General features: G+C 39.0%; 4 protein-coding genes and 1 long non-coding RNA gene across 5 annotated transcripts in view; 3 read left to right on the top strand and 2 right to left on the bottom strand.

Annotated features, from left to right (window-relative positions):
• marchf8 (membrane-associated ring finger (C3HC4) 8) overlaps positions 1-7,093 on the top strand; it is a 57,012-nt gene extending 49,919 nt beyond the window's left edge. Inside the window, exons 7-8 of the mRNA XM_081724776.1 lie at positions 1,645-1,780; positions 3,990-7,093. Coding sequence (XP_081580902.1) covers positions 1,645-1,780; positions 3,990-4,294 — 441 coding nt within the window. The 3' untranslated portion in view covers positions 4,295-7,093. The remainder of the gene's footprint in view (positions 1-1,644; positions 1,781-3,989) is intronic.
• A 3,215-nt stretch (positions 7,094-10,308) lies between these two features.
• Positions 10,309-17,640, top strand: vdac2 (voltage-dependent anion channel 2). The gene is made up of 9 exons (XM_027019614.3): positions 10,309-10,464; positions 12,085-12,156; positions 12,253-12,302; positions 12,718-12,870; positions 12,969-13,021; positions 14,191-14,418; positions 15,060-15,210; positions 16,029-16,086; positions 16,638-17,640. The coding sequence occupies exons 2-9, from the start codon at positions 12,090-12,092 to the stop codon at positions 16,727-16,729; spliced, it is 852 nt and encodes a 283-aa protein (XP_026875415.3). The 5' UTR covers positions 10,309-10,464; positions 12,085-12,089; the 3' UTR covers positions 16,730-17,640.
• Positions 17,641-18,294: 654 nt separating this feature from the next.
• LOC113586652 (uncharacterized) lies at positions 18,295-22,535 on the bottom strand. Its single transcript, XM_027024987.3, has 3 exons — positions 21,522-22,535; positions 21,160-21,284; positions 18,295-20,919 (listed from the first exon to the last, which is right to left on the bottom strand). The coding sequence occupies exons 1-3, from the start codon at positions 22,524-22,526 to the stop codon at positions 18,819-18,821; spliced, it is 3,231 nt and encodes a 1,076-aa protein (XP_026880788.2). The 5' UTR covers positions 22,527-22,535; the 3' UTR covers positions 18,295-18,818.
• A 955-nt stretch (positions 22,536-23,490) lies between these two features.
• ifit8 (interferon-induced protein with tetratricopeptide repeats 8) lies at positions 23,491-25,620 on the bottom strand. The gene is made up of 2 exons (XM_027025104.3): positions 25,334-25,620; positions 23,491-24,789 (listed from the first exon to the last, which is right to left on the bottom strand). The coding sequence occupies exon 2, from the start codon at positions 24,767-24,769 to the stop codon at positions 23,492-23,494; it is 1,278 nt and encodes a 425-aa protein (XP_026880905.2). The 5' UTR covers positions 24,770-24,789; positions 25,334-25,620; the 3' UTR covers position 23,491.
• Positions 23,642-25,322, top strand: LOC145660249 (uncharacterized). Its single transcript, XR_014126490.1, has 3 exons — positions 23,642-23,719; positions 24,093-24,213; positions 24,658-25,322. It is a non-coding gene; the product is annotated as an uncharacterized LOC145660249 (long non-coding RNA).
• Positions 25,621-26,526: the final 906 nt, after the last annotated feature.

Below are 26,526 nucleotides of genomic sequence, written 5' to 3'. Positions count from 1 at the left end.
GCACAGCGCATCAGACAGGCCTGGAAGCCCCTGGGTGGCTTTACATCGCAGTGGGCTCTCGTCTCTAATAGGCTCCTGTAAAACATGTCAAGGCCAGGTGTCTGTCAGGATAGTGGTATAAGCAGGAGTCCAAGCTGGGCGTGCTGGCCGAGCTCATGGTGACGGCACACTCTCCTGTTCTGCTGCATTTCTGTGCTCTCTGCCTACTTCGTCTCCTGATATAGAGCAGCAGTGGTGTGTGAAAACGGTGGTTTGTTTGAGCTTGTATATGCCCTGTTTTTAGTTCACCGTTAGTGAATATACAAAAATGCTTCCTTAGCCTTCCTCCAGAGTAAATTCTTGTGATTTTTGAACACTTTGGGGTTCAGGGAATAGGAGCTAGGAAATGTCCTGTTTCTCTGGAAACACTTCAACCTTTATTACATGTACATCTTTAGGTTTCAGAGAAACAGTATGTTTTGGACAGAGCTTTGCTTGCACAGTCCTTTTTCTCTGAAACCTTGTGTGCTTCACTATAATTTTGAAATGCACAAACACACGCACACAAAGAAGACTACAGGGGAGTAACTGCACTGTACTGTAGTAAATGTAAAAGAGGTTCTTCATCAGCTATGTAATGCAAGAAAGGTGTCTTTTTAGGAGGAGGAACCAGTTTATATTTGAGAAAGTAGATGTTTAGAACCCCATGGAATGAATGTTATAATTTAAAGTTCCAAGAGTATAGATCAGTTCTTTTTCTTTGACTTTCCTAATTTCACTGCTGCCATAGCAACTACTGGCAATGCAAACAGATGTCATAATGCAGTGTCCATTAGTATTAAAATGCCTTCCCACTGGAAATGTCACATTCTTAATACTGATGGTCCAGATGTGTTCAACAAAACTGATTTGCAAGCCTTCTCTTGGTTTCTCAAATGTAAAGCTGATTACAAGTAATACAGTAGACAACTCCTGCAGTAATGCATAAGGAGGAATGTGTGATGGATGCAGTGATGCACGAGGAGGAGTAGTGTTGAACAGATTCTTTTAGGAACATCACAGTACTGGATCTAAGAATGCAAATATGTATGCATTCTGCTTTCAACAAGCTTTGGCCCACACAGTCATTTAGCTTTTTGACAGAAGTTTGAAGACTATGCATTGATTGTCAAGAGTTTCAGTCAATTGAATTTTAGCCAGTGTTTTGTCATTTTGTTTTGTACGACTGTTCTCTACAGACTCGGCACTGGGTCTATGAGTAAGCATTTGTTTTCAGGGCTTGTAGCTTTATGAAGAGACAGGCTGTGAAGCTGCTCTTCCCACATGATGCGGAGAGATTTACATTAAATATTTATAGTGGGTTTAAGAGCGGAAAGGCCAGGTGAGTGCAGGTGTTTAAGATGGCTTCACTGTGTCTGTAATCTGCAACACAAGACAGTGCAGCTGGTGAGACAGAATGAGTAGGTTGTGATCGAATCCCTTTTTTGTTATGCCATCAATGTACAGGTAAATACTGGCTGTTGTCATTATACACTTGTCTGAAATAAAGTCCCATCATTACTTGTTTTCTACCTTCTGTGTATGTAAATGGGCTTAGGTGTTTTTGCTTCTATTAAAATGCACCAGACCTGAGCTAATGCACTCTGCCCCCATCTTTCTGTGTAGTGGGAGAAGCTGCAGATGACGGCCAGCGAGAGGAGGAAGATCATGTGCTCTGTCACTTTCCATGTCATTGCCATCACGTGCGTGGTCTGGTCCCTGTATGTCCTGATCGACCGCACCGCAGAGGAGATCAAACAAGGTCAGCGGTCCCTTCCCAACCCCAGCCTTGCCCCACCATGTCCCCACCCCACCCAGAGCCTTCATTCCACCACAACCCACTTCACCACCATTATATTTGTCACTTCTCCTGGGATCAGTTCGCTGAGATTTTGCAGTAGGTCCATTGCATCCCTGCTGAAGTGCACTCGTCTTAGTTAATGGGGTGTAGTGTGGATTGTGTGATATGTCCCTTATCTAGTGTTTCTTCTCTTTGAAATGCTGCTCTTTTGTTGTAAGGGCTGACTAGACTTTGTGAGGTGATGTTGCTCACTTCTGTCTACCCAGTGAAATGCCTTTAAGAGACAGTCATCACATTGCATTAAATGTGCAATTTATGTAGGTTTTGTGGTAGTCTGATTGCTCCTGCAGCTATTTAAAGATGTAATGAAGTGAAGGTACAATAAAGATACAGTACAGTATTCTCCCTACTTGCTCATGCCTCCTCCTGACCGTAGTGAAATGGTAATAAACTCTCTTTGAACATGCAGCCGGGAGAATACCAGGTAAACACTTTCTCTTTTAACACCCGATGACGTGTCTCTCCTCTGACATCTGACTCTGGTTCTTACTCCACATATCCAAATGTATAATCTTTCCTCCTTTTTTCTGCTCAGATGTCTGATTTCCTCTTCTCCTCTGATCATGTGTTCGATTCTCCTTTCTGCTCCCCCCGAACTCTGCATTGCTAGAGTTTCATCTGCCATTTGAGCTTTAATTGCCAGTCAGTCTATGAATAAATGGAAGAACCTGAAATGCTTTTGTATGTTGTGCATTTCTGCCTGAAGGTGATTGCTATGATTACAATGGGCAAACATGGTTTCAGCCAGACCAGCCGCTCTTTATGCACAATTTTAACTGGTGCATGAATATACCCTCCACAGGGAAACATTGATTTCACATGTGACTGAATTAAGGCTCATGAGGTATGGCTGTGAATGATTAGAGATCGAGTAAGTCTCCAGTTATGCAAAAACAACATCTGTTCACTGAATTTCAAACCATCCATTAAAAAAACAACTTTTGTTTTCTTATATTCTGGGAGCATTTAAAAATAGACATGTTTGTTGAATCACACAATGTGTACCTCTCTTGTTCTAAAAGGATCACATGAAGAAAGTGTTGGTCTGGCACAGGACAAGTGTCTCCATCAACTAGGGGAAAGAAATGACCAGTCTGCAAGTCTGATTAGGCTTTGGCAACATATATTTTTTAGAGCTTGTTCAGATCTCCACAGAAAGTGACTGCGCAATTTCTCACTCTTCACTCTGTTCACTACATCCCAGCCTAACTTATGGTGCCTCCCATGGCAACAGAGCATTCCATTCCACATTCAGGCCATGTGGGTCAACTGGTCATGGAAAATAATGATTTACCATATGGTAGTACCCACCCAATTGATTTATTTTGCCATTAAGATATACTCTGTTATGGAATGATGAGATTCCCTACACACTAATGTGACCATGATTGACTGTATTTCTGTGAAAGGTGCTCTAAGAAGCCATTACCCTGCCTTTTCACTCCTTTGGAATGACTTTCATCACTCTTTATAGTACATTCTTCACTTTGATGAAAATTGATTGTCTATGCAATGATGGAAAACCATGTTATATTAGAGTGGACACAGTGAGATGTTGGTGGAATGGGTTTAGTAAATGGTCAGGGCTAATCAACATAACTTATGTTGGAGGTAACACATTATTTAATAGGATAAAAGCTTCACTTCACCAGGAGTCCATTCTCATGCCTGGGCAGCAGGTGGAGCTTTTTAAATTCCTAACAGAATCTAGGATGATGTGTCAGACAGAAAATACATGCTGTATGTGTGATATCAGGAGTCCTCATCTTGTGTATGTGATTCCCAGTGTCATACCTTCTTTGTCTGCTCCTAGCTAGAGCAGAGCAGTGCATTGAATATTGTAGCGAATAACCTTCCAGAATCACATGGTATGTGTGCAGAAATTATGTATTATTATTGGCAATTATCATTCTGTGCTGTTGCCAAATAGTTTTCTTCATATGATTGATCTTTAAACTTTTGCTTATGTTTATAGAAATTAAAATTGTAATAATTTTGACATTTTATTTAACAGGATTTATATTCCAGGAAGGTGAATTTGAATCAGATTCTATAATTCTTATAATTCTATGATGTGATTCCCATAACGATCCACTCCTGTTTTCTGTAGGAATACTGGAGTGGCCTTTCTGGACCAAGCTTGTGGTTGTGGCCATCGGTTTCACAGGTGGACTCGTGTTCATGTATGTACAATGCAAAGTCTACATTCAGCTGTGGAGGAGACTCAAGGCCTACAACAGAGTGATATACGTCCAAAACCGGCCAGAGACTTATAAAAAGAACATTTTTGACAAACCTGTACTTATGGAGCCCAACCTGGAAAATAAGGAGGTCCTTGCACAAGCCCAGTCAGACACAAACTCTTCCCAGTACACAGAGACCGAGGACTACGGCATGGAGATACTGCATGTGTGAGTGGCATGGACACAGCCCCTTCCTGTGGGACCAGAAATTGCTCCTTCTCCAGGCCACCAGTGGCACTACAGAGCACTGGGCGGAGTGTCTAAGACAGAACTCCTTCTGTTCTTTTGGTGTTACTTTTTCTCTTTTGTTTGTCTGTTCTGTTCCTGTAAGTTGTCGGCTAACCATTATAAATCGGTGTGCATCAGATCCAACTACTGCCATTGTAGTAATGCTGTTGTAGGAGGTGTGAAGGCCACCACTCGAGCTGTGTGTGCATCCGCCCTGCCCGCGTTTGGGTGTGTGTATGCATCTCTTCTAATAGGGAGTTCTTAACAATGCATTCAAAGCACTTTTCAGTTCCCTGTTCTGATGCTCTTGTGTTTTACTATTGAGGACATTTGTTGTGTGATGATATATATAAAAAGCTTGAACTTTTGAGAGCTTATCTCACATTTTATATGACAGCATTTGTATTCCCCACTCACCCTTTAGACAAGAAAAATTGTTTGGACTTTTGAGGGACTGGACAACTTTTAGAGATATAATCATGCCATCTTTCAGGACAAAAAGGAAAATATTTGTCATATGTGTTAATTAGCTCTTTTTTTCATTTATTTTATTCTATGTGTAATTTATTCTGTGGGGGATACTGAATCAAAGCAAATCAAATTATTCTTACCAAGGGCTAGATTCAGAAGTCTTAGCACTAGCAGATACATTGACATGTTCTAACTTGTGACTGGTCCATAAAGAACACATTGACCAGTCACTAGCTATGCTACTGTTTTTGTATATGCTAAAAACTTTGCACAGGCTTAAGACTTTAGTAAGTCAACCCCTAAATACACCTTCAGAGGGCTTTATAATGTGGACTCCTTAATAAAAAACATTCTTTATTGGTGACATCACATTATTCTCAGATGGGTGATTCCTTGTAGCATCCCACAACCTTTCTGAATGAATCATGTTTTCTATGCTTGAAATAAATTTATATTCAGTTTTTATTTTGATCACTGTCCCGAAGAGTGAAATTTTTCCTTGGGGGGGGGGGTGAGGAGAATGTTATTTTTGTAATCCTAACCAATGTTTATTTAAAGGCTTCAGTTAGATTTTTCAGATTAACATTTTGTATTCAGATTCATCTGACCCAAATTGTTGTACTGTATGCCTTTGCATGTGGCATAATTGCTTGGCATAACAAATTTTATTTTTCAACTTTGTTTTATCCTTTATTTCTTCTGTTACTCTGTTTCCTCATGCACCATTAGTACATAATTTTATTTCTAAAATTCAGTATCCTGAGGCAGTATTGAGAACATTGCCAGGCAAGAATAAGGTCATGACTTCGGTGTCAGAACTCAAAATGATGTTAAATTAATCAGATGTGCAAATGAACATGTTTTGTTAACTTGTTTGCATGAGATCAGAAAGGGTTCCCCATTTCCTGAGGCTTTTCAGTTCTGCTCTCGAGACGTGCTATTTTGTAAAGATCATGATATGCCATTCTGCCAGGGGGTAGTGTACCCTGGGATATTGTCCTGAAAACTCTTGACTTGACCATGTCCACATGAAGAAAGTGGTTTAGACATTATACATCTCATTTATCTCAAAACAATATGATGATTGTAAGTTTTTAAACAGTGTGGGTGGGTTAACTGGAAAACAGGGTCTGAAAGTATACTTCTGCCATCTAGTGACACTAGTCAGATTATAATTTTTTATTTTTTTTCCCAGTTATAATATACCATGACCACACCGGCCAAAAGGAAAAGTGCAATTACAAATTTACTTGTAGGGCGATTATTGCTGTCCTCACCACATTTTTACATGTTTCACAATGCTTTCTTATTTTGCTGTATTTACTAAGTGTCTTGGCACATCATGAAGATCATTTCCTATTTTATGCAAATAACACTACATGTTCACAGGGTTGATATTGCATAGGTAGCATCATCAGTACTTGCATCTAAATGGATTTCTTTTGTGTGGAAAAAAATTAGGTACTGTTGCGTGGACACAACTTTACCATCTACTGTGTTGAGCCTGGCTAACCGAAGAATGCGGTTATGCCCTTTACCTGCTTGCCCACGCCACTGACCTCAATTTTTCATAGCTGTAACCTGGTGCCCTTTTACACTTTTTTCCTAGATTTTATTGCACAGGTTTGAAACTAGTGTACCTATACTTTTGATGACCTTAGAGATCAGTAGGAGCTGGCTCCTGTAACTCTACTGCAGCATGGGGCCTCTGAGCATAGGCATAATCAACTTCAAACTGTGAGATTTTAGCAAGTGTTTGGACAAGGTATGATTTGGAAAACTTCTCTGTTGTAAATCTGCTGTGCACTTTGCCTTGTGGGGAATATCCATTTCTGTATTGCTGCACTGCGTCGTGTTTGTCCAGTTCTGATCTTTTTTTTTAAAGTACAGCAATAGTACTGTTTGCCTCTCACCTCTTTGCAGTACCATGCTTCAGGTTGCTTGCATTTGAGTTCTGACGATCATTGGACTAATCCGTCTTCATTAACCTACGCCCAGATGACTCAGTTGTGTTTAGGAAGCATATTCAAAACTGCAGTGCATTACTACTGAATCGACTTGAACATGGTCGATGCAACTGTTTTTTGTTTGTTTGTTTGCCCCTCCATCTTATTCCATTTTCTTTGAATAGTAAATGTAATTTTTGTAAAAAAAAAAAAAAAGAAAAAGAAAAAAGTTTTTAATGAAAGTGTGTTTTGATTTGTTTGATTTTTCTGTATTTGAGCAAAATATATAGACTGAAAACAACCAAATAAAATGAAGTAAACCTATACATTCTTGCAAATATGACTTTTGTTGATTCTACCACAAGCTGTGCTCCTGTTATATCAGCAGTTATTGCTAGACATATTACCATTGTTTCTTGGAATATCATTAAATTTCCTTATGGCATCAAAGCCTATGTGTCACCAAGGTCTTTCATAAACACTGTCAGAACAGAAGCAGTGGCACTAGATCAGCATTTTACATTGTTGTGGATTTCTCAGTAGCTAAATATGGTTTTATGAAACTGAAAAAAAACAAAAACTGTTATTTACATGTATAGTTTTGTATTTTATGTATCTTTATAATTTTTTTTTCTCAGTATTATCACACTTTTAGGAGATTAACTTTAAGTTTCTCAATTGAGATGTAAGTGACTGTTGTGTCGTGTTTTAAAGGGGAGATAAGATGGAGCAATAAAATAAAACTTTGAACAAAATGGCTGTTGTCCACTTGAGTTCTTCCAAAAGGAGTTTGAGTACTATAATAAGATCACCCAGTGAGAAAATGCATAACTGTAACAATCCAGCAATACCAGTACTAATAATGACTTTCTTTTGGTGCATCTGCTTTCATTTAGTTACCTTTGGCTCTTCTGCTGGTCAGAAGCATAAACCCCAGTTATTTTCTTGCTGGTTATTTTAGTGGCTGTATTAATACATTTCCATGTAGTACGACTGATCACTTATCTCACTTTTGGTGAGCATAGCTTATGTTTTGTCTCATCTGTAGGAGAATAGTGGAGGATCCCAGGTCTGTGTAACCTCCTGGAGGATTCTGAAGTGTTTATAATATTAGTCACTGTTATTTGTAGGATGATAACAATTACTTTGGTGCTCAATTGTTAACTTAGCAGTAGATTGTGATGGTGGTAATAACTTAACACTTTAATAAAATCATGAATTCTATAGAAATACAAATTTGTAAGTATAGGATGAATGATTATGAATCATGAAAATGGGTATCTTTTGTTTGATTGTAAGTCCAAAACTCTGCACACCTTGAAATAAAAAAAAATCAGGGCCTCATAACATAAGACATGTTTTATGTTTAGGACTGGAGCTGACTTAAAAGGCATCACTGTAGCAAAGCTTCACTACAAGTGAGTTTGTGCCAGGCACAGCAGAAGGCTTGCCCTGCTTCAAATGCCTGCTTCACACCTAATTAACTTTGACTAACCCAAAAGACACATACAGTACAGCAAAACTGAAAAAGCAAACTACAGGCCCCTGAACGGAAAAATGCTCACTTTCTGGGTTAGTGGTCCAAACAAAAGGTTTTGTGAAAAGCCTTAAATCCCAGGCAGGCATCCCAGGAAAGTGACACTGTCACTGTTATCACTTAACCATTATGCCTCAAAATTCATTATAAAAGCAGTTTTCAAACAGTATGCTATCAACATCAAATGAGGTGAATGGCAGAAGTAATAAGGCCATTAAGAAACGAGAGCATCCTTATAAATACTGTAGTGTTAAGACATAAGAACAAGCAGTCAAGGCATTGACCACTTTTTATTACAAAGATTGTTGTGGTATGAGGCTTTTGGGAACCTTTATCCAGGATAATGATGGTACTTACTCAAATGAGGTGAACAGCCCCAGCTGTGGGCATCATTTGCTTAGTCTATTTAACCTGCTGTTGTCACTTAGTAGTAAACACAGCATGCCAGTCCAGATCACATCCATCCAACAGGAATCATTGCAAAGCTGTTTGTTTTTATGCCTCATTACAACCTGTTCACAACATCACTAAGATTGCAAGCCTGGAGCTTTGCCCAGAATATGTAAAAAGCACCTGAATGAGATGATGAGATGAGATTCACTTTGAGCATTACAGCTCAGTGCTTTCAATGTGTGCAGAGGCACTTGGCTCTGACATTCCTTTTCATAGTTCTAATTATTCTTCTGTAAGGAAAGGTTGTATGTGAAGCCCAGTGCTCAGACCTCAGTGGACTGAAGAAACTGCCATGCCAGTCCTCAAGGTTTCATCTTTTCATACAAAGACAATAAAGTAATAAAGTACAAATCCTCAAATGAAAGATCTGTTAAGGTAACTACAAATCTTACCTGTAGTATGTTTTAAATCCAGTCAAATCCAAACAAAACAGTCTGACCTCTTAATTTTGTTGTTGTAAAATGACTATCATAAGAAGCACTATAGCAGCAACCAATGTTCCTATAGCTCACTTGGAGGAGCAAGTTGAGCAGTATACTAACACCACCAAGGTCTTAAAGTTATTCTCAGCCATATTGATAATTGATATGAAAACAGCATCTGCCAAATGCTGAAAATGTAACCATTATGTTAACTGACACAAAATGAAATCAGGTTAGCACCTGATTATAATGAATAATGAGTATTACAGTTAGTTGTATTGTATGCAGCTTATGAAGTATATAATACAGTTAATGAAATTCATGATGTCCAGGATCATATTTGACAAGAATTTCAGGAAGTAGCCTGTGACATAATACAGCATTACATATCATTGTTCTGAACATGATAAGATGCACAGATTGACAATGCCCCAATACTGACAAAACATTTGTAAAATGTCCTCCTAGTGTAATGTTGACAGCTGAGTGAATTTGTAAGCTCCCTAAGGCCATGTGCTACATCAGTCGCAAGATTTGGTGTTATAACTAACTGTCACATACTGACCTCCAGTGGCAAAACAGAGGACAGAGGACAGAAAAATAAATAATAAAAAAAAAAATCAAATACATAACCAAGCTCCCCCCCCCCCCACCCCCAAAACATTAAAAATTAAAAACAAATCAACCAACCAATTATATATAGGCGGGGAATATATATTCTATGCTGTCATTCACATTCATTGTTATTAAAAACGTTTTATTATTTTTTCAAGTTTTCTTTTCTATTTATTGATGGGGGGGGTATTTTCTCAGGAATATTTCTGAGTTTTACAAATGCTTACCCAAAACGCCCCTTGATTGCATTGAGACTTTTACATTGAAAGCTACCAACGGTTTACACAATAGAACTACGGTTGCGGCTCTCATGCCTTTCTGTTTGTCAGAAAATAAATAAAGTTGTAACATTTGAATTCCTAAAATATAAGAATAAATGTGAATATATGAGTCCAAATTACTGTAATGAAAATGGGCAATAATCAACACGAAATGTATTAAATACATAACCTGATTTTTATTTGTTTTATTTAAAAGCAGGCAGATATGCTATGGCTGACAGAAAGGGTCCTATAGGTTTCGGATATGGGGTGTGAAAGGTGTGGATATCATTGCATTACAGTCTCCTTCAGTTCGCCCTCCAGTCGGTGTAGTTCATTGTAGCAATTGTGCGTTGGTGACAAGTTGATTGAACTTACTTGGGTTAATCGCTAAAGCTGTCTGCTAACTGGTAAGTCATACGAAAGAACTAATAAATCACATTTTCAAGTGCCATTTTTCGGATCTTGTGTAGGGACGCTTTACACTTTGCTAGCTCATTCTAGCTACGAGGAGCTAATGTTAGCTGGCTAACCAAGCTAGATAGCTAAATGACAAGTGGGTTGGTATGGCCTGCCGCTGCTATTGCTGGAAAGGCACGCAAATTGCATAATAAGTGACTGATGGAGCTAGTATATGAATAACATGAATATAGCTAGAGTCAGCGTTATTAGTCGGACGATACGAGTAGAGCTCCTGGGTTTATTCTTGTCAATGACAGACGTGCTATCTTATGGTAACAGCTAAGTGAATGTAACAACAGAGGTGAAGTGGCTAGCATACCTAGCTAGCTACTCAGCTAATACTTGGCTAGCTAACTTAACCCACAGTACTCGGTTGCAGAGGAAGCATGCACAATATTACACAATTCTAACTTGCTTAACCCTTTAACAGATGTTGCATAAGTAATGCTTTACACGTAATTACGTTCCGCAGCTTTATTTCTAGGTCTAAAACTTGGTGGCTAGCTCACTGTTTAGCTATAAGTAATTTCTGGCATGCTGTTCTTAAGAGATTTATCTAGCTAGTTAGTTAGGTACGTACCCACTCTGCCATGCAAGATACGTTAGCGTGTAAATGTATTAAAGATTGGCGCCTACAGTCAGATCCGTTCCGTACCACTTGGAAAATGTTATCCATACCTGCGTTATTGAGGGAGATCATATCTGTGTGAACACCCATGTTTCTTCCATAGGGGCTGTCCGGTCAAGATGGCCTCCAATTTTAACCTTGCCAGTATTTTGTCCTTAATGCTTGCTATGTGTTTTATTTTACTTTCAGTGCTTCTATGATTTAAGCACAAAATAAATTGACAATTTTAAGCATTTTATGAGTGAGGTGATCCCCTCCAGAAATAATTTCTTAATTGACTGAACAAACAAATGTTAAGCTCAGACATTTGATTTATTACCTTTTTGACACGGAATGTATGGGCATGTTTCAGAGTCCAGGAATTCAACCACTTTCTCTTGCATACACACCAGCATAAATTGCAAGGACATGCTGGGCAGTAGTGCTGGCACTGAACCTAAGCTATACCTATACTGGGGCACTGAGATGTGTTTTGAGATCAGTTTAAGCAGCTAGCAATTCAGTGCAATTGCTTTCAAAATAATTCTGGACAGCTTGGATGTCAGGACTCTTAATGTCATCATGGAAATGCAGTGTGCTGGCTCCCATTATAATAGATTATAAAGAAGTCAGTTAGTGCACATAAGTGTACTTGAACATGGTCATTTCCTCCTCCTGGTTACTCATAAAGGTGTGGTATTTTGTCAGGTTGGATAGCTCACATTCTTGTGTGAAACACACAAGCTAGACAGATAGCACAGTGAGACAAAACCTGGCACAATCTTGATTAGATACCCAGAGTCATCAGACACACCCTTGCTCATATAAAGAAATTCATTTTAAGACGGTCAGTTGCCAAAGGGCGTGTCTCTGTTGTCTGCTACATGGTCTTTCAACTGCCTTGAACTTCATTTTTTAAATTTTATTTTACTTCTTTTGCTGTTTCTGTGCACTTTTACAGAAAGAATGGCAGTACCCCCAGCCTATGCCGATCTCGGAAAATCTGCGAAGGACATCTTCAACAAGGGATATGGTAATGTCTGTTAAAAAAAGTCAGTCATACATATGAATATTTCTAGTTGTGAAGTGGGTATGGTTGTATGTTGTAATTAGCTTTGTTTTCTAATAGGCTTTGGTCTAGTGAAGCTTGATGTCAAAACCAAATCAAGCAGTGGAGTGGTAAGTGCTCTGTATAGCAGCTACTCAGCAAATTAATGTTAATCTTGTAACATTAAAGTAAGATGATTATCACCTCATTTTTACTGGACATGCATATTACTAAATGTTCCTTATACAAGACACACTTCCAAACAAATTGTTTTACATATTTGTACATGCACTTTTGGACTAAGAGCCTTGCATGCTAGATTTTTTTTCCCTTATTTTGTATTAGTTTGTATAATTTGTATTTTGTATAAAAAAAATCAAGTCTTTCAATTTAATTGCAGAGGCACTAATATGATGCTTGTTTTGTGAGAGAATTGCGTACTGTATGTAATGCATTGAGCAACTCCGTGCATGTAGCAGTGTTGTGAAACAGCTGGTGTACACGTGCTTACAATGTGTGATATTGTTCTTTCACACCCCTTGGCAGGAGTTCAAGACCTCTGGCTCCTCCAACACTGACACCAGCAAAGTTGTGGGCAGTCTAGAAACCAAATACAAGAGGCCTGAGTATGGCTTGACCTTTACAGAGAAGTGGAATACTGACAACACCCTGGGCACAGAGATCACTGTTGAAGACCAGGTCTGGCCAAACATGGAGAATAGATGGGTTTAATGTAGTTCAGATGAGAACCCCCACCCTGCCCCCATGTTACTTATTACCATTTCTTCTTGCTTTAGATTGCAAAGGGGCTGAAACTCACTTTTGATACCACCTTCTCACCAAACACAGGGTAAGCTCTGTCCTTACTTGTAATCCTAGTTGTCTGAAGGTTGCTTATAAGGCTGATGGAGGAGTGTCAGCAGAACCTGGACATGTAGAAGCTTTTTATTTGGGCTGTGGTGATTTAGCATTGACTCTAACTGGATACCGTATTGAGAAAGTAGTAAATTGTCATGTGTTTGGGTAGCACAGTGTGTTTGTTTTTTATGGTTCATGGATGTTTGGCTCACTGACAGTAACAGAGGCCAGTGTGGGGTCTGGTGCAACCCAACTGTCATGGCTGTCTGGGCTTTATAAATCATGTCAGAAAGATGGATGAATGAGCAGTGTCTGGTATAGCTTGGGCCAAATGACTGAGTCTGTGTTCTCATATGACCATCACATTGACCTTGCATTCTGTGAGGTACAGCTGTTTGTCCGGGCCTTGACATTTTATAGCAGTGGCGTAGGGACATTTATGTGTATTGTATAAATTAACATCTGTACATGTATTAATAAATGGGTCTGGAGGTTGGTGTATTTCTGCATAAACACTTTTGCTTTTTTTTGCTTTTTGAATCCTATTGTAGGGCCTGGGCCATTGTATGTGAAACAGTGTGGAAATATGATAAATGCAAAGGCAGCATTTTGTGACTTTTTGAATATTTTAAAACGGTGATGAGTGGGAACAGCCTATTTAAGGAGCCAACTTTGTGCTGACCACTGCCAAATGCAAGATCTGATTTATAGTGCAGACAAAGTGGGAAGTAGCACCATTACTCCCTCCAAAAGCATAATAATCAGACTTTTTTTTTTTAAAATTCAGACTGGTTCTAGTGAGTTAGGTGAAATCTTCAGAGTAGACATATGATGCACTTGGATCAGTGAGTCCTCTCCAGCACCTCTGACTTTGCAGGAATTTAGCTGGTTCCTTCAGGACCGTTGTTTGGGCTGTAACAGTTTTCAGACACTATAAGTTATGTTGCAGCTAGCTCAGACTCAGCCGACTTATTGTTTGAATGTGTTGAAAATATTGACGTTCTATGAGTGGCTTCGTTTTATTAATTAACTTTGAAGTTTTACTAATGATTTATCTCAATGATAGTAAATTAATTGATGAGATGAAATTGTCCTTGAAATAATTCCAACATCATAGAATGCCCAACCAATATGGAATTTATTTATTTATTTATTTTACAGCAAGAAGAGTGGAAAAGTTAAGACAGCCTACAAGCGGGAATACGTCAACTTGGGCTGTGATGTTGACTTCGACTTTGCTGGCCCGACTATCCATGGTGCCGCTGTGGTCGGTTATGAGGGGTGGCTCGCTGGCTACCAGATGACCTTTGACACGGCCAAGTCAAAGATGAGCCAGAATAATTTTGCTGTAGGTTACAAGACGGGTGACTTCCAGCTGCACACCAATGTGTAAGTACACAGCCACATAGTTAGCTTTAGTGGAGGTAGATCGCGAATGCCCCCAAAACATTTCCTCAGGAAATTGCTGTAAATGCAAATGACTCATACATTTTCCAAAGGGCAGCACATCAGCAACTTGTCAGGCTCATAGAGTTATGTCCCCTGTTGATTACAGTTTGGTGTGAGTCTTAAATGGTGATATTAGGGTTCGGGGGTGAATCGAGGGCACCAGCCAATGTTGGCTGTTTAACAGGTTATGTTGAATTGTCTGACAGGGTGTCTCATTCTCCTGCTGAAAGGTGGGTGGAACTGTCAGTGGATGCAAAATAACAATAGGGCAGACATCCTGACAGCAGACATCCTGAGCCTAATATAACAATAGGTTTTACAAATTCACATTTCTTTGAGCACCATTTGTTTGGGAATGAGCAGTGGTGATGTCACAATTGTAGCTAAAATGTTAGACATACAATAAGTAGAAATGTGCTAAATTAAATTTCATTACAGGTACTGTCCAGTGTTTTCTAGGTTAGTGAAGTGCCAGTTTGTTAATGTTAATTAGTTTTAATATTCATCAGACCTACCTGGGGAATATTATTGATGTCCAGTTACTGTGCTTTTTTAAAGGCTTTTTATTTCGCTTACTGCAGTAATGATGGCTCCGAGTTTGGTGGTTCCCTCTACCAGAAAGTGAGTGACAACCTGGAGACAGCCGTGAACCTTGCCTGGACGGCTGGCAGCAACAGTACCCGCTTTGGCATCGCTGCCAAGTACCAGCTGGACAAGGACACCTCCATCAGTGTGAGTGCATGAGCGTTTCACACCGGGGGCAGCCAGTGCAGTGTGTGCGTAATAAGACCATGTAGTGTATAACCAGTGATTTCACTGAAAGGGGATAGCTTGCTAAACAGTTAGCAGGTTTACTGAGTACTCTAAACGTTTTACACATTTTGTGATGGGTATATTGTACATTGTTGTTCTGACCTGAAGTCAAAGAAAGTCACACCTCTTTCCAAATGAACTAATCTTTTAACCACACCATTAGTATTATGATGTATCTATTCAGATTTCTGCTACAAATGTGTTTTTAACCATTCAATTGTTACTAAATACTTCTAAACAGAAGATCTGCATTTAGGCAAAGCTGTGGGTTTCGGGTAATAAAAGCTTTGGCAGTGTATTTTCAACAGTTTTGCCATATATAAATTATTTTTTTATATATATATATATATATATATATATATATATATATCTTAATATTGCACTAGAATTAGTTGATGAGCTGCAAATGTGTGATCTTAGAGAGGTATTGTACTCTTTGTTTTGGAAGCACACTTCTGTACAATATTATAAAAAAATTGGCTGAGTTCTAAACCATGTCTAAGTCTGTTGACCAGATTTGTCTTTTCCGAAGTACAATGTCATAGACTTTGAGAAGCTGTGATGTAGGTTTTTCTTCCCTGATTTATAAACATACACGGGGATTAAATTTATGGGAAAGGCTGAGACTGGTTCAGTAGGCATTTCAGTAGGTAGTATAGTTTCTGGCAGTATTGCTGATCTGAATAATTTGTATAATTGTTATTGACTTCTTTTTTTCTTTTTTCTCCTTTATGCAGGCCAAAGTGAACAATACTAGTCTTATTGGTGTTGGCTATACACAGACCCTGAGAAAAGGTATGATATTGATTATTCTGTTAGTCAGCTGTAGTATTGGTGCAATCAAAGAGTTAATGCATATATGTTCTGCTTGTGCACATTATTATGGTATTTTGTAGAAATATTAATATAAACATAAGACAGTGTTCTGTTGCAATCAACAAGGGCTCCTGTGTGGTGATGCTTCTTTCACTTTGGTCTCACACATCTCTCAGGCCTTATACCTGATAGATAGACAGACACACACACCCCTCTCTCTCTCTCGCTCTCTCATAATAGTGTGTAAATATACAAATACATGAGGGATTGCCACACATGCACTGAAGTGAACCCATTCCCAGTGAGCTATCTGCAAAGGACACATCCTGGCTGGAGATATTGTGGCTTTCTAGTTGGTCCATTTGTGCAGAAACCACTTTCATATGCCATACAACTGTGGCATATCTACTGAGCATTAAAAAACAAACAAATATATATATATATATATAATTTTTTTTAATTCACACTATTTTGAAGTCCTCAATCTATTTGCTGGCCCTGTGTAATGGTACTCTGGTGGTTTGGTGCAGGTGTGAAGCTGACCCTGTCTGCCCTGGTTGATGGAAAGAACATCAATACTGGAGGTCACAAGCTGGGCTTGGGGCTGGAACTGGAGGCCTGAAGGCCTTCACTCACTTGCGTCAGGGATGAGGGAATATCAGAGGAATCTGGCCTTAAATCTGTCTCCAACTTAACCAGCAGGGGAATTCTGGATGGGATAGAATATGTTCAAAGGCTACAACAAAAACAATCATTTTTTTTATTAACCATTTCAGTGGTATTTGTTCTCCTGTTTTCAGTCATGGTGAACATTTCTGGATTGTTGCAGTTCCCTTAAAGACCCATTGGGTCTGATGCAAATGAATTTGTTTCTCTGAATCCAGCACTGCTGCAGCAATGAAATCCTCCACTTGCGGTATTGGGCATTGTGAGCCTATGTGCTGCATTACCTCTTCAGTAAGACAGTGGTGGTCTTTGGGGGGGGGATGTGACTCTGTCTCTAATTTCACCCTTTTGTACCATCTGATATTCCTTAGTCATATGAACACAACCTATGAAACAACTTGTATCATCATATTAGCAGGTATAACCTTGTTGTTGTTATATCTGCTAATATTTAAATACTGTTATGCATTTTTCCATACAAGGAAGGACGTATTTAAACTATCCTAATGTTTTTTTTGTTTTTGTTTTGCTTTGTCAGCCATTAGAATTTGAAATGTAGTTGTACTTGAAGTCTGCCCTTAAACTTGGTAGTTTTTGGGTGGCCTAACTGGGTGAATGAATATAATGACAATACAATTGTCAGAGTATGGCTGTTTTTTTTTGTTGTTGTTGTTGTTGTTGTTTTTAGCCCAGACAACTAGGTGAGGTTTGACAGTGTCAAAATGGATGTGGTATTTAAGTTCAGTACCTGAAGCTTTCAGTGTCACCATGAAGACCCTGACTTGCTGAGGTTATGCTGTCACAAAACCATAGAGGTCCTTTATGTGTATGTGTAAACTTTTCAATAAAGTCTTTGAACTCCACAAAGGTTTCATTTTGACTGAATAGTATAATTCTAAGCAAACCTTAAGACAAGGAAAACGGATATCATTTGAAAGTAAACCATATTAGTGAGTGAAATTTAAAAATCTACTAATACATGGATCCGGTACTGGAGAGTGGAGATTTAGCAGAGAAAAGTCAACTCAGTAAATCAACCACAAATCAATGTACTTTAAATTATGACTTTATGCAGTTCTCTGAAGCTGCATCTAATAGGCTGTCCTATAATTTATTTATTTATTGACTAAAGGGTCTTTGTTACTTGGAAGCTTTTAATGTATTATAAATTAACTTGTAAATGCTGTTTATGCAGACAAACATTTTCATGGGTATTTAAAGAGGAAAAATACCAAACACCCAGAAATTGCCTGATATTTCCCCCCCCCCCTCACTTTTTAAAGAAATTTATGAACGAGTCCACTGTAATGAGAACAAGATGTTACATTAGATAACTTTTGAGTTCATAGAATTGACTGAAAAAAGATTGGTAACCCTTAGGTACAGCTGTTGGGCCTAATAAACTGGGATTGCTCTGTACTTGGTCTTTATAGTTAAAGGCTTTTGTTATAGTACGGAGAGAAGGTCCAGATATCCTTCTGTAAACATGTGCCATAGTCAGCATTACATCTTTTTTTTGTTCATGCACATCAATTTGTGGTGCTCTGCTATGTATCATTTACATATTAAAAATGAACATTATTAAAAGTGGAAGACTAGCAATGCCAGAAAAATGTGTATTAATGTATAATAAAAGAATGACTCATTCACAAACATTGATATGCTGAAATATTTATTCCTACAACATGTAGCATTCTTTTAATGTACACATTTATCTAAATAGAGCTACCAGTATAGCAAAAATATTTAATTTGATCATTAAACATTCTTTATATATTTTTTTCTTATACTCATTAGGTTCATTAGCTTCAACACCTAGATGTCAATACACATGCATTCATTAGTCATGGTCATTAGACATAGCCTTTAGGCTGTCACTGCAACTATTTGTTATTTGGTCACCTGAAATCTGGTCATGCATTGTTTGAAAGCTTTTAATGCCATATACATCTTCATTATTTGAACTGACATTTAAATTCCAGTCTGCATCTCAAAGCCTGTTCAGGTTAACATATCTCAAAAAGTGTTTCCACAATTTGAGTCTCTTAAGAAGTTATTCCATTTTCAGTTACCTCTGGCACGTCTTTGTTCTGCTTGGGGTCACCCTGCTTGTCAGGAACCCTTGCTTTGTCTTCATCTTGCCCTTTCTCAGATGACTTTTTTGGAGCAGACTCTAGACTTTGATCAAGCTTTTTGCAATCTTTTGATGCACTGTCTGTTTTAGGACCTTCAGGTTTTGTGCTGTGCACTTTTGGGCCTTCAGCCTCTATTCCACTCTCTGTCTTGTCTGATTTCTCTGTTTTTGTGTCCCTGCCTTCATGCAAGTCTTTGTCATTTTTTGTGTCATCTTTCCGTTGCTCTTTTTCTAGTGAAACCTTTGGAGCCGTTTGCTCACGCAGACTGTCCTTGGATGTTTTGCTGTGCATTTCTTGACCTTTAGTCTCAGCTATATCTGCCTCTTTAGTTTCCTCAGAAGTGTCCAGTTGGCTCTCTTTGGTCTCTTTTTTATCCATGTCTTCACTAGATTTTGTTTCCTTTTCTGCAGCTTTAGGGGGTTCTTTCTTCTCAACATTCTCTGTCTGGTTTTCAGATAGTTTAAGAGTTTCTTTGTGAACTGTTTTAACACCATTATCATCATCTGTATGTTTGTGAGATGGCTGCTCTGATCTGGTCTCCACCATCGCAACTTTTTTCTCTTCTTCCTTTGGCGTTTGATCAAGCACTTTTTCTGCTCCCTTTAACTTGGCACCTTCCTCTTTGTCTTCTTTTGCACTGTCTGTCATGTCTTTTGCGCTATTTTGCTTTCCCTCAGACATCTCAACTTCTTTTTCTTTGGCAATGGGTTTAGAGGCATCAGCCTGCATTTTTTGGTCCTCTCTTGACCTGACACTTTCTCCAATTTCTTCCTCCGCAGGTGCTGTCTCAGCAGCTGGTTTGCTGTCCACTTTCTTCTCTGCCTGCTCTTCAGATTGTCTTTCCTTTTCTTTAGCTTTTAGTGGTACTTCTTTCTTTACTCCATCTACCCGCTTTTTTGCCTCCAGGTCTTTTTGCACCTCCTCCACTTTGTCTTTTGCTCTTTCTATCATTTGCAAATCGTGTGGGTCAGCTTTCGAAGTTTCTGCACTGCTGTGTGGTTCTATTTCGCTTGCCCTTTTTGAAGCGATCATCTGTCCTACCTCAGCTTTCGGAAACGCTGGCTGCGGGTCAGCAGTACGAGCACTGGCCTCTGTGAATTGCATCTTGCTGTTTTCCATGTCTTTCTTTGTTGGTTTTGCCATTGCAACATTTTGAGCCTCAACTGCATGTGGTGTCTCTTCTGTCACCTTTTTGTCCTCAGATTTCTGCAAGATTTTCTCTGTTGCCTTTTCACTTGGCTTGGGGTATTTCAGTGGTGGTGGAATAAGATTATTTGTCTTTTCTTTAGACTTTGTCACAGTCTCCCGCAAGGCTTCCTCTTCCGTTAGCTTGGGTTGCTTTATGTTATCTCTACATATCTCTTCTGCTCCTTCTTGTTTCTGTTGTTCAATATCATGGACCATCTTTTCATCACCAGCTATATCTGCTTGTGGTGCCCTTGTTTCAGCCTCCTGGCTTGTGGACTCCATGTCAGCAGCCTTGCTGGAATCTTTATCCTCCTTCTCTTCAGTGAGTTTAGATGTGGTTATTTGGCTTTGTGTTGGGTTAGTATCAGCGTTTGCTTCATTGTTAGGGATAGAAACATCAACAGGCTTCTCTGATGATTTCTCTCCTTTCTCTGCTGGTTTTCCTCCATCTTCATCTACTTTGGGGCTGCCTTTGTCATCCACTGCAACTGATTCTTGGGACTCCAGTGTCTCAGAGGCAGTTTGACTCTGTGCTATCTTACATGCCTCCTCTTCTTCACTTTTGACCTTCTCTGGCTGCTCTCCCTTTCCCTCCCCACCAGCATCATCAGACCCCATGTCTGATATCTCTACATCTTCCCTGGTTGTCTCTGTAATGATCTCCTCAACAAACTTGTACTGTGGCTCTGCTTTCCGAGTCACTGCCCCCTGCCTTGTGACACAAGGGAGAGTATAGACAGGCGACTGCCTATAAACATATGGTGCTGAAATATGTGCATCAGAGAGAGTGGAATACCTTGATTCTTCACCTTCCAAAAGTTTTCTGTAGGAGAAAAGTATAATAATAATAATAACAAAACATTGTATTTATATAGTGCTTTTAAAGGACCAAAAGACACTTATAATAGTCAATACAAAGTATAAACATTACAGATAAAAATTTGAATGAATATTTGGAATAATTTGAATTAAAAGTATTAAAGAAATACTTCTTATAGCCTTATAAAAAGTGCTTATTTTATATTTGGTGAGATACCTGATGATATTTGATTGAGACTTTTACCTGTATGAATATATTTCAGCATCCAAGGCCATTTTCACATTGAGCAGGTCCTGGTACTCCTGCACATGGCTGCCCATGTCATATTTGGCATTTTTCAACTCATGTTCCAGTTCTCTGATGGTGTCCTGTCAATAAACATCCAAAGGACATATTAATGCCTAATAATCACTTACTGTCAGATATCTATTGACTGGTATTATTTTTCACTGAGCATATAAACAAAGATTATTTGGTCTAGGTAATTAAGAGTAATATGTCTGGAAATCACACAGTAACAAATCGTAATACAAATCGTAATACTGTAGACTACTGAAATGTGTGTCAGGCTTTAGAGTTCAGAAAAGGTCTGGATGGTCACTCACCTGATACTGATGGATTCCAGCGTTGTGACGTTGCTCTACGTCATATATTTGTCTTTCCAGTGCTTCTCTGGTTCCTTTCACAGAGTCAAACTCGAGGTTCTTGGACTGTAGCTGCCGCCTGTATTCTGTCATTTCCGCTTTAGTGGCTATCAGTGCTTCTCTGTTGACCTCGGCAGCTTTGGTCAGTTTGGCTACCTGTGTGCGGAAGCGTTCATCTGCGTATCGGATATCACAGACCGCGTGACCTTCAAGTTGCATCCTGATGTCTCTCAATGCTGCGGTGATATCGCTTCCACCCAAGCCACTTACTTCTGTTGTTACTTGTCTTTCCTGGATTTGGGCCATAATCTCTACCACTTCAATCTCGTGGTTTTTCTTGAGGAAATTAATCTCATCTTCAAGAGCTTTCGATTTTATATTCATCTCTTGTTTTGCCAAATATGCGTCACTGATATATTTCTTCAATACTGTAATGCTTTCTTCAGCCCCAGATCTGCCGCGCGCTTCTTGTTCGTATTTCTCCCTCAAAGTATTAAACTCATCCTCCAAATTCTGCTGATTTATCTCAATCTGACGTTTTTGCACAGATATTTCTTGCAATTGTCTCCTTAATTCTTTCAACTCAGGTTCGTACTCCTTGGACAGAGAGGCGGACGATTTTGCTTTTGATTTAATGTCTTCTATTTCCCTCTCAAGCGCTCTGTTTTGGTTTTCTAGTTGATGAACCCTTTCGATAAATCTAGCGAAGCGGTCGTTCAGGCCGTGGAGTAATTCTTTCTCATTCATTTTTCTCAAAGGCATTTCACCTGAAAACTGATGCGAGAAGTCAAAGCTGTCGACTGATTTCCCAGCTGACCCAAATTCTGTTCTTACGGTTCCATTTCCTATGCTCAGCGAGGTTGCTAAACAAGGGCTAAAGCTAGCCCTTGACATCACCTGGGATGATGTGCGCGTTTGATGCCGTTCTTCATGTCTCCTGCCGGGTGACTTCAGCAAACGCTCCATTGCGAGACTGATGGTGCTTCTGCTGTGCCGTAGTATAGGGGGTTTATATACTGCGTTGGATGCTAGGGTTGCAGAATGGAACTGTCCATGGCGCACAGAATCAGCTGTTCAGCAACACGCGCACTCGGTGAACTGTTATGCTGCGAGTGTGACGTCCTAAGAATCCCCCAACGCTGCTTTATTGTTCCAAATTAACTTTGAGTAAACTAGTACATATAAATTCTCTGCTAATCTGACGATGGTCGTTGTATCATTATATTTAATAATGATAAACTGCTAAGCCATTTCCTCGCCACCATAAATTGCCTACTGTAACAATAAACTGGGCCTATCTATCTTATTTTTAATGGAGAAAGGTACATTTAAATCGACCTACAGCAGGGTGTTGTACATTGTTTCTTCATGTCCCTTTAGGTTTTATAATGCACATTTTGACTCGCCAAAATCATTATTTTGTATACGTTTGTGCTGCAGATAGAAATAGGTGAAATCTGCACTTTCAGTCACGCTGAACAATCAGTGAAAATCTGGGTTGAATCCAAAAACAACACGCCACATAATAGCGAGTCATTTGAAACTCCTGCGCTCCACTTGAAAGTTCTTAATATAAAATAATTATTTCTAATATAAATCAATGTAAGTCATTGCATGCACTGTAAAATTGTATATTTTTAAAAAAGTAAATGTTAAAAGCATCTCAAAGTAAAAGATAAGTTAACTTACTACACATTTTAAAATGCAAATTGCTATATCTGTGCTTGATATAATGGAAGCTATGTTAAACTATTTCTAATATTTTTTTCTATATGTATGGCTATTTCAAAGATGTAAGGCTTTTCTGTTGGAAGAAAAAGTATTAGGAATATTTTTGTTCTAATATTTCTTATGCCTGACCATTAAGGATAATTCACAGTTGTCAGTATTATTAAAATTTACCCATGATTCTTTTGGAGACCAAAGGCAGTTTATTTCTTAGCAAAGGAATTAATGAACTCTTGAATCTGATACACATCTTTTCTGTTATTGCGAAGAATTTTGTAGAGTCTGTTTCTGCACATCCTCCATTCAGTGGATATATTTTGCAGTACCATGCCCTCTTTGTAATGGTTGACTGCAGTTGCCTCTGAACCCAGGCGGTACAAGTTGAAGTCTCCATACAGACGATGCCAGGCTTGGAGATCAGCCGGTTGCAGGTTTGTGAGCTCAAACAACTCCTTGAACTTCTGCTTGGCTTTAGCATAGTCCTTAATTTCAGCATACCTAAGCGCTAACTCAATCTGTGGATAGATAAAGCTGGGATTGAGGCGGGCGCCCTTTTCTGAATGGTGGATGCAGAGGCTCAGAATCTCCGGGTTGTGGATGTCTCCTAACTGCCAGGCTTTCCAGCGGTAATTGTTGGCAATCTCATGATGTACACGAGACGAGTCCGGGGCTTTCTCCAGAATCTTATGCAGCACTTCCAATGCCATGTCATAGCACTGTTCTTTCTTCATGAATTTAGCGACATGCAGGTTGACACTCAGATCATTTGGAGCCATGCATAACGCCTTCCTCATGTGTCCCCAGGCCTCTGCGTTCCTCCTGTTTTTGTGGCACTTCAGCCCCAGGTAGACATGGATCATGGCATTGTCTGGGTCCAGGGTCAGGGCTCTCTTCAGCTCGATCACCGCAGAAGACTGCTCGAAAGGTACGCGCTTGTCCTCCCTGACCTCCAGGCCTTCCAGATGGAACAGGGAGAAGGCGTAGCCAGTGTTCCACTCTCTGTCTTCTGGTTCATTCTGTAAGGCCTTCTGAAAGCTCTCCTTGGCTCTGCAGTAGTACTTTTTGGAGAATCGCAGGAAAGACCATGCCTTTTCACTCTGGACTTCATTGAGCAATTTAGCTGGTGGAGTAGGAAACGCTCCAAGAATTTCTGCCAATTTCTCAACATAAACTTTGGCTATAACATCATTAGCCATATGATGGTGCACCCAGGCAAAATTTCCATATGTAACAACACATGGGAAATGATCATTGCATGCTTCCTTTGCTCTTTCCAAACACTCAAGTGCCTTGTCATTTAATCCCTTCAAGTGTTTAATGTAGGCCAAAAAATTTAAGCCTCTTTGTCTGAAATTCCCTCTGTCTGTAGATTGGACTGAAAGACTCTCAGTGAATTTGATCTCCAACAAATTAAGATCAGCATCCTCCTTCTGTAAGTCCCATGTGAAGTGGCAATCCAATTTCTTAAGTTCCTCAAGCATTATTTTCCTGTTCCTATTGCCTAAAGGTTTCGATATTTAATAAATTATGTGCATTAGTTTATTTATGCCAATGTATTGTAACTATGCCATTATTTACAGTGTAGTGAACCAATTAAAATGTGTAACAAGACATTTATATTCTGCACTTACATAATGAAAGATATGGGAGATTTTTAAATACACTGTAATTAATCATAGCCTAGAGTTACACTGTATCTGGTGGTAAGGTAATGAGGTGCCTTATTGTTTATTAAGCAGGAAAGTTTGCATTTTAAGTTATGCTTCATTCTGTCACTTTGGTGATATAGTTTTGTATTGCATTGACATGTTGAAATAAAAGTAAATAATAATAAGTAAACAGTATCATTTATCTGCATTGTATCTTATTGGTTTATTACATCAGTTAAATCAAAATCACCATTTTTCAGCATGGGTGATTTTCAGCATGGGTGGTATTTTAGACACAAAAATATAGACATTCTAAGAAGTGAAGTATAGCCTATGTTCGTATTGTAAAGTATGTTAAACATCGGCTATCATATATTTCAATAGGAAAACACGTACCTTCTTTTCATTTATTAACTCCTGAAACTTCCAAGCGTATCTCGTGACGTCTGTAGAATTCACAAGTGAATGACTACACAAAGTGCCAGATGCCTTACTAAAGTTTCATTTTCTATTTCTGCAAACAAGTATAATGAAACTGTGAGCTGGTACTTTTAACCACGCCCGCAAATAACTATTAATAAAATGTTTACTTTTACTGGTTAGCAGTGTTACATTTGACATAATTTACAAAATTACTTGAATCCTCGAAACAATGCGATTATCCAGTACCGTAACTAAGAGTGAAAATCACTTATAATGACCCAAACAAACAAATGCCTGTGTAGCTCCCTTGATATAATAGACTACTGGCTCCATCTAGCGGCCATTCACTGAAGTATCTCAGCATTCTTTGAATGGTCGGCCGAATATTCGATTCTGATTGACTGGCATGTCTGTATTAAAACCGTAAAATGCGCAGGTAGTTCCAGTCAACCAGTTCATACACTGATCAAAAGCAACATCAGCAGGCCGCTTTTTAACAACCGTGTATCAAGATTTGTATGGCTGTAGCCTATCTACAAACAGGCCTACATTAGACATCACATATACACCACCTGGATGAGACAAAGAGCCGGTCTTTTGCAATGATACATAAATATTTTCTTCATTTTGAGCAATACAAATCATTACCATGGTTCAAAACCAAAAATGGTTCAGTGTCTGAGAAGGTGTGCGCCCTGACCAAATGAAAACCTGCTGGATGGAAAATTCATCACAAATCTCAATTTACTGACTTGGAATTTATAGAGAGAGAAAAACACTTCTAAGCAACAGTCAGAACATATGTCGCTAAAGACTATAGCAGGTGTGCGCATCTGGAGAACTGGGGTCCAGTATGGTTTGCTACATGGATAGGGTCCACTCTGCTTTCTTAAAAACATACACAGCACATTTAGAAACTAGAAATTAGTAAAAATTGAGATACAAAATACGTCATTCAACATTTGCTTTCTCCAGACATGGGAGAGTAGAGCGTGATTAGGTGATTTAATAAAGTCCAAGCCTTTAATGAATAGTCAAAATGTGATTAATAATCAATTAATAATAGCTAATATCCAACACTAAGAGCATAACTGGCTCTTGTTTGGCTATAGAATCAGAGATCACATGTGGGTAGAATAACCAAAAACAGTAAAACAGTAAAATTG

This window comes from Electrophorus electricus, chromosome 12, assembly GCF_041902795.1.
Source record: "Electrophorus electricus isolate QZ-2024a chromosome 12, ASM4190279v1, whole genome shotgun sequence".
In the NCBI taxonomy this organism is placed as follows: Eukaryota; Metazoa; Chordata; class Actinopteri; order Gymnotiformes; family Gymnotidae; genus Electrophorus; species Electrophorus electricus.
Note: the sequence above shows the minus strand (reverse complement) of the source record. Positions and strands in the feature narration are given on the sequence as shown.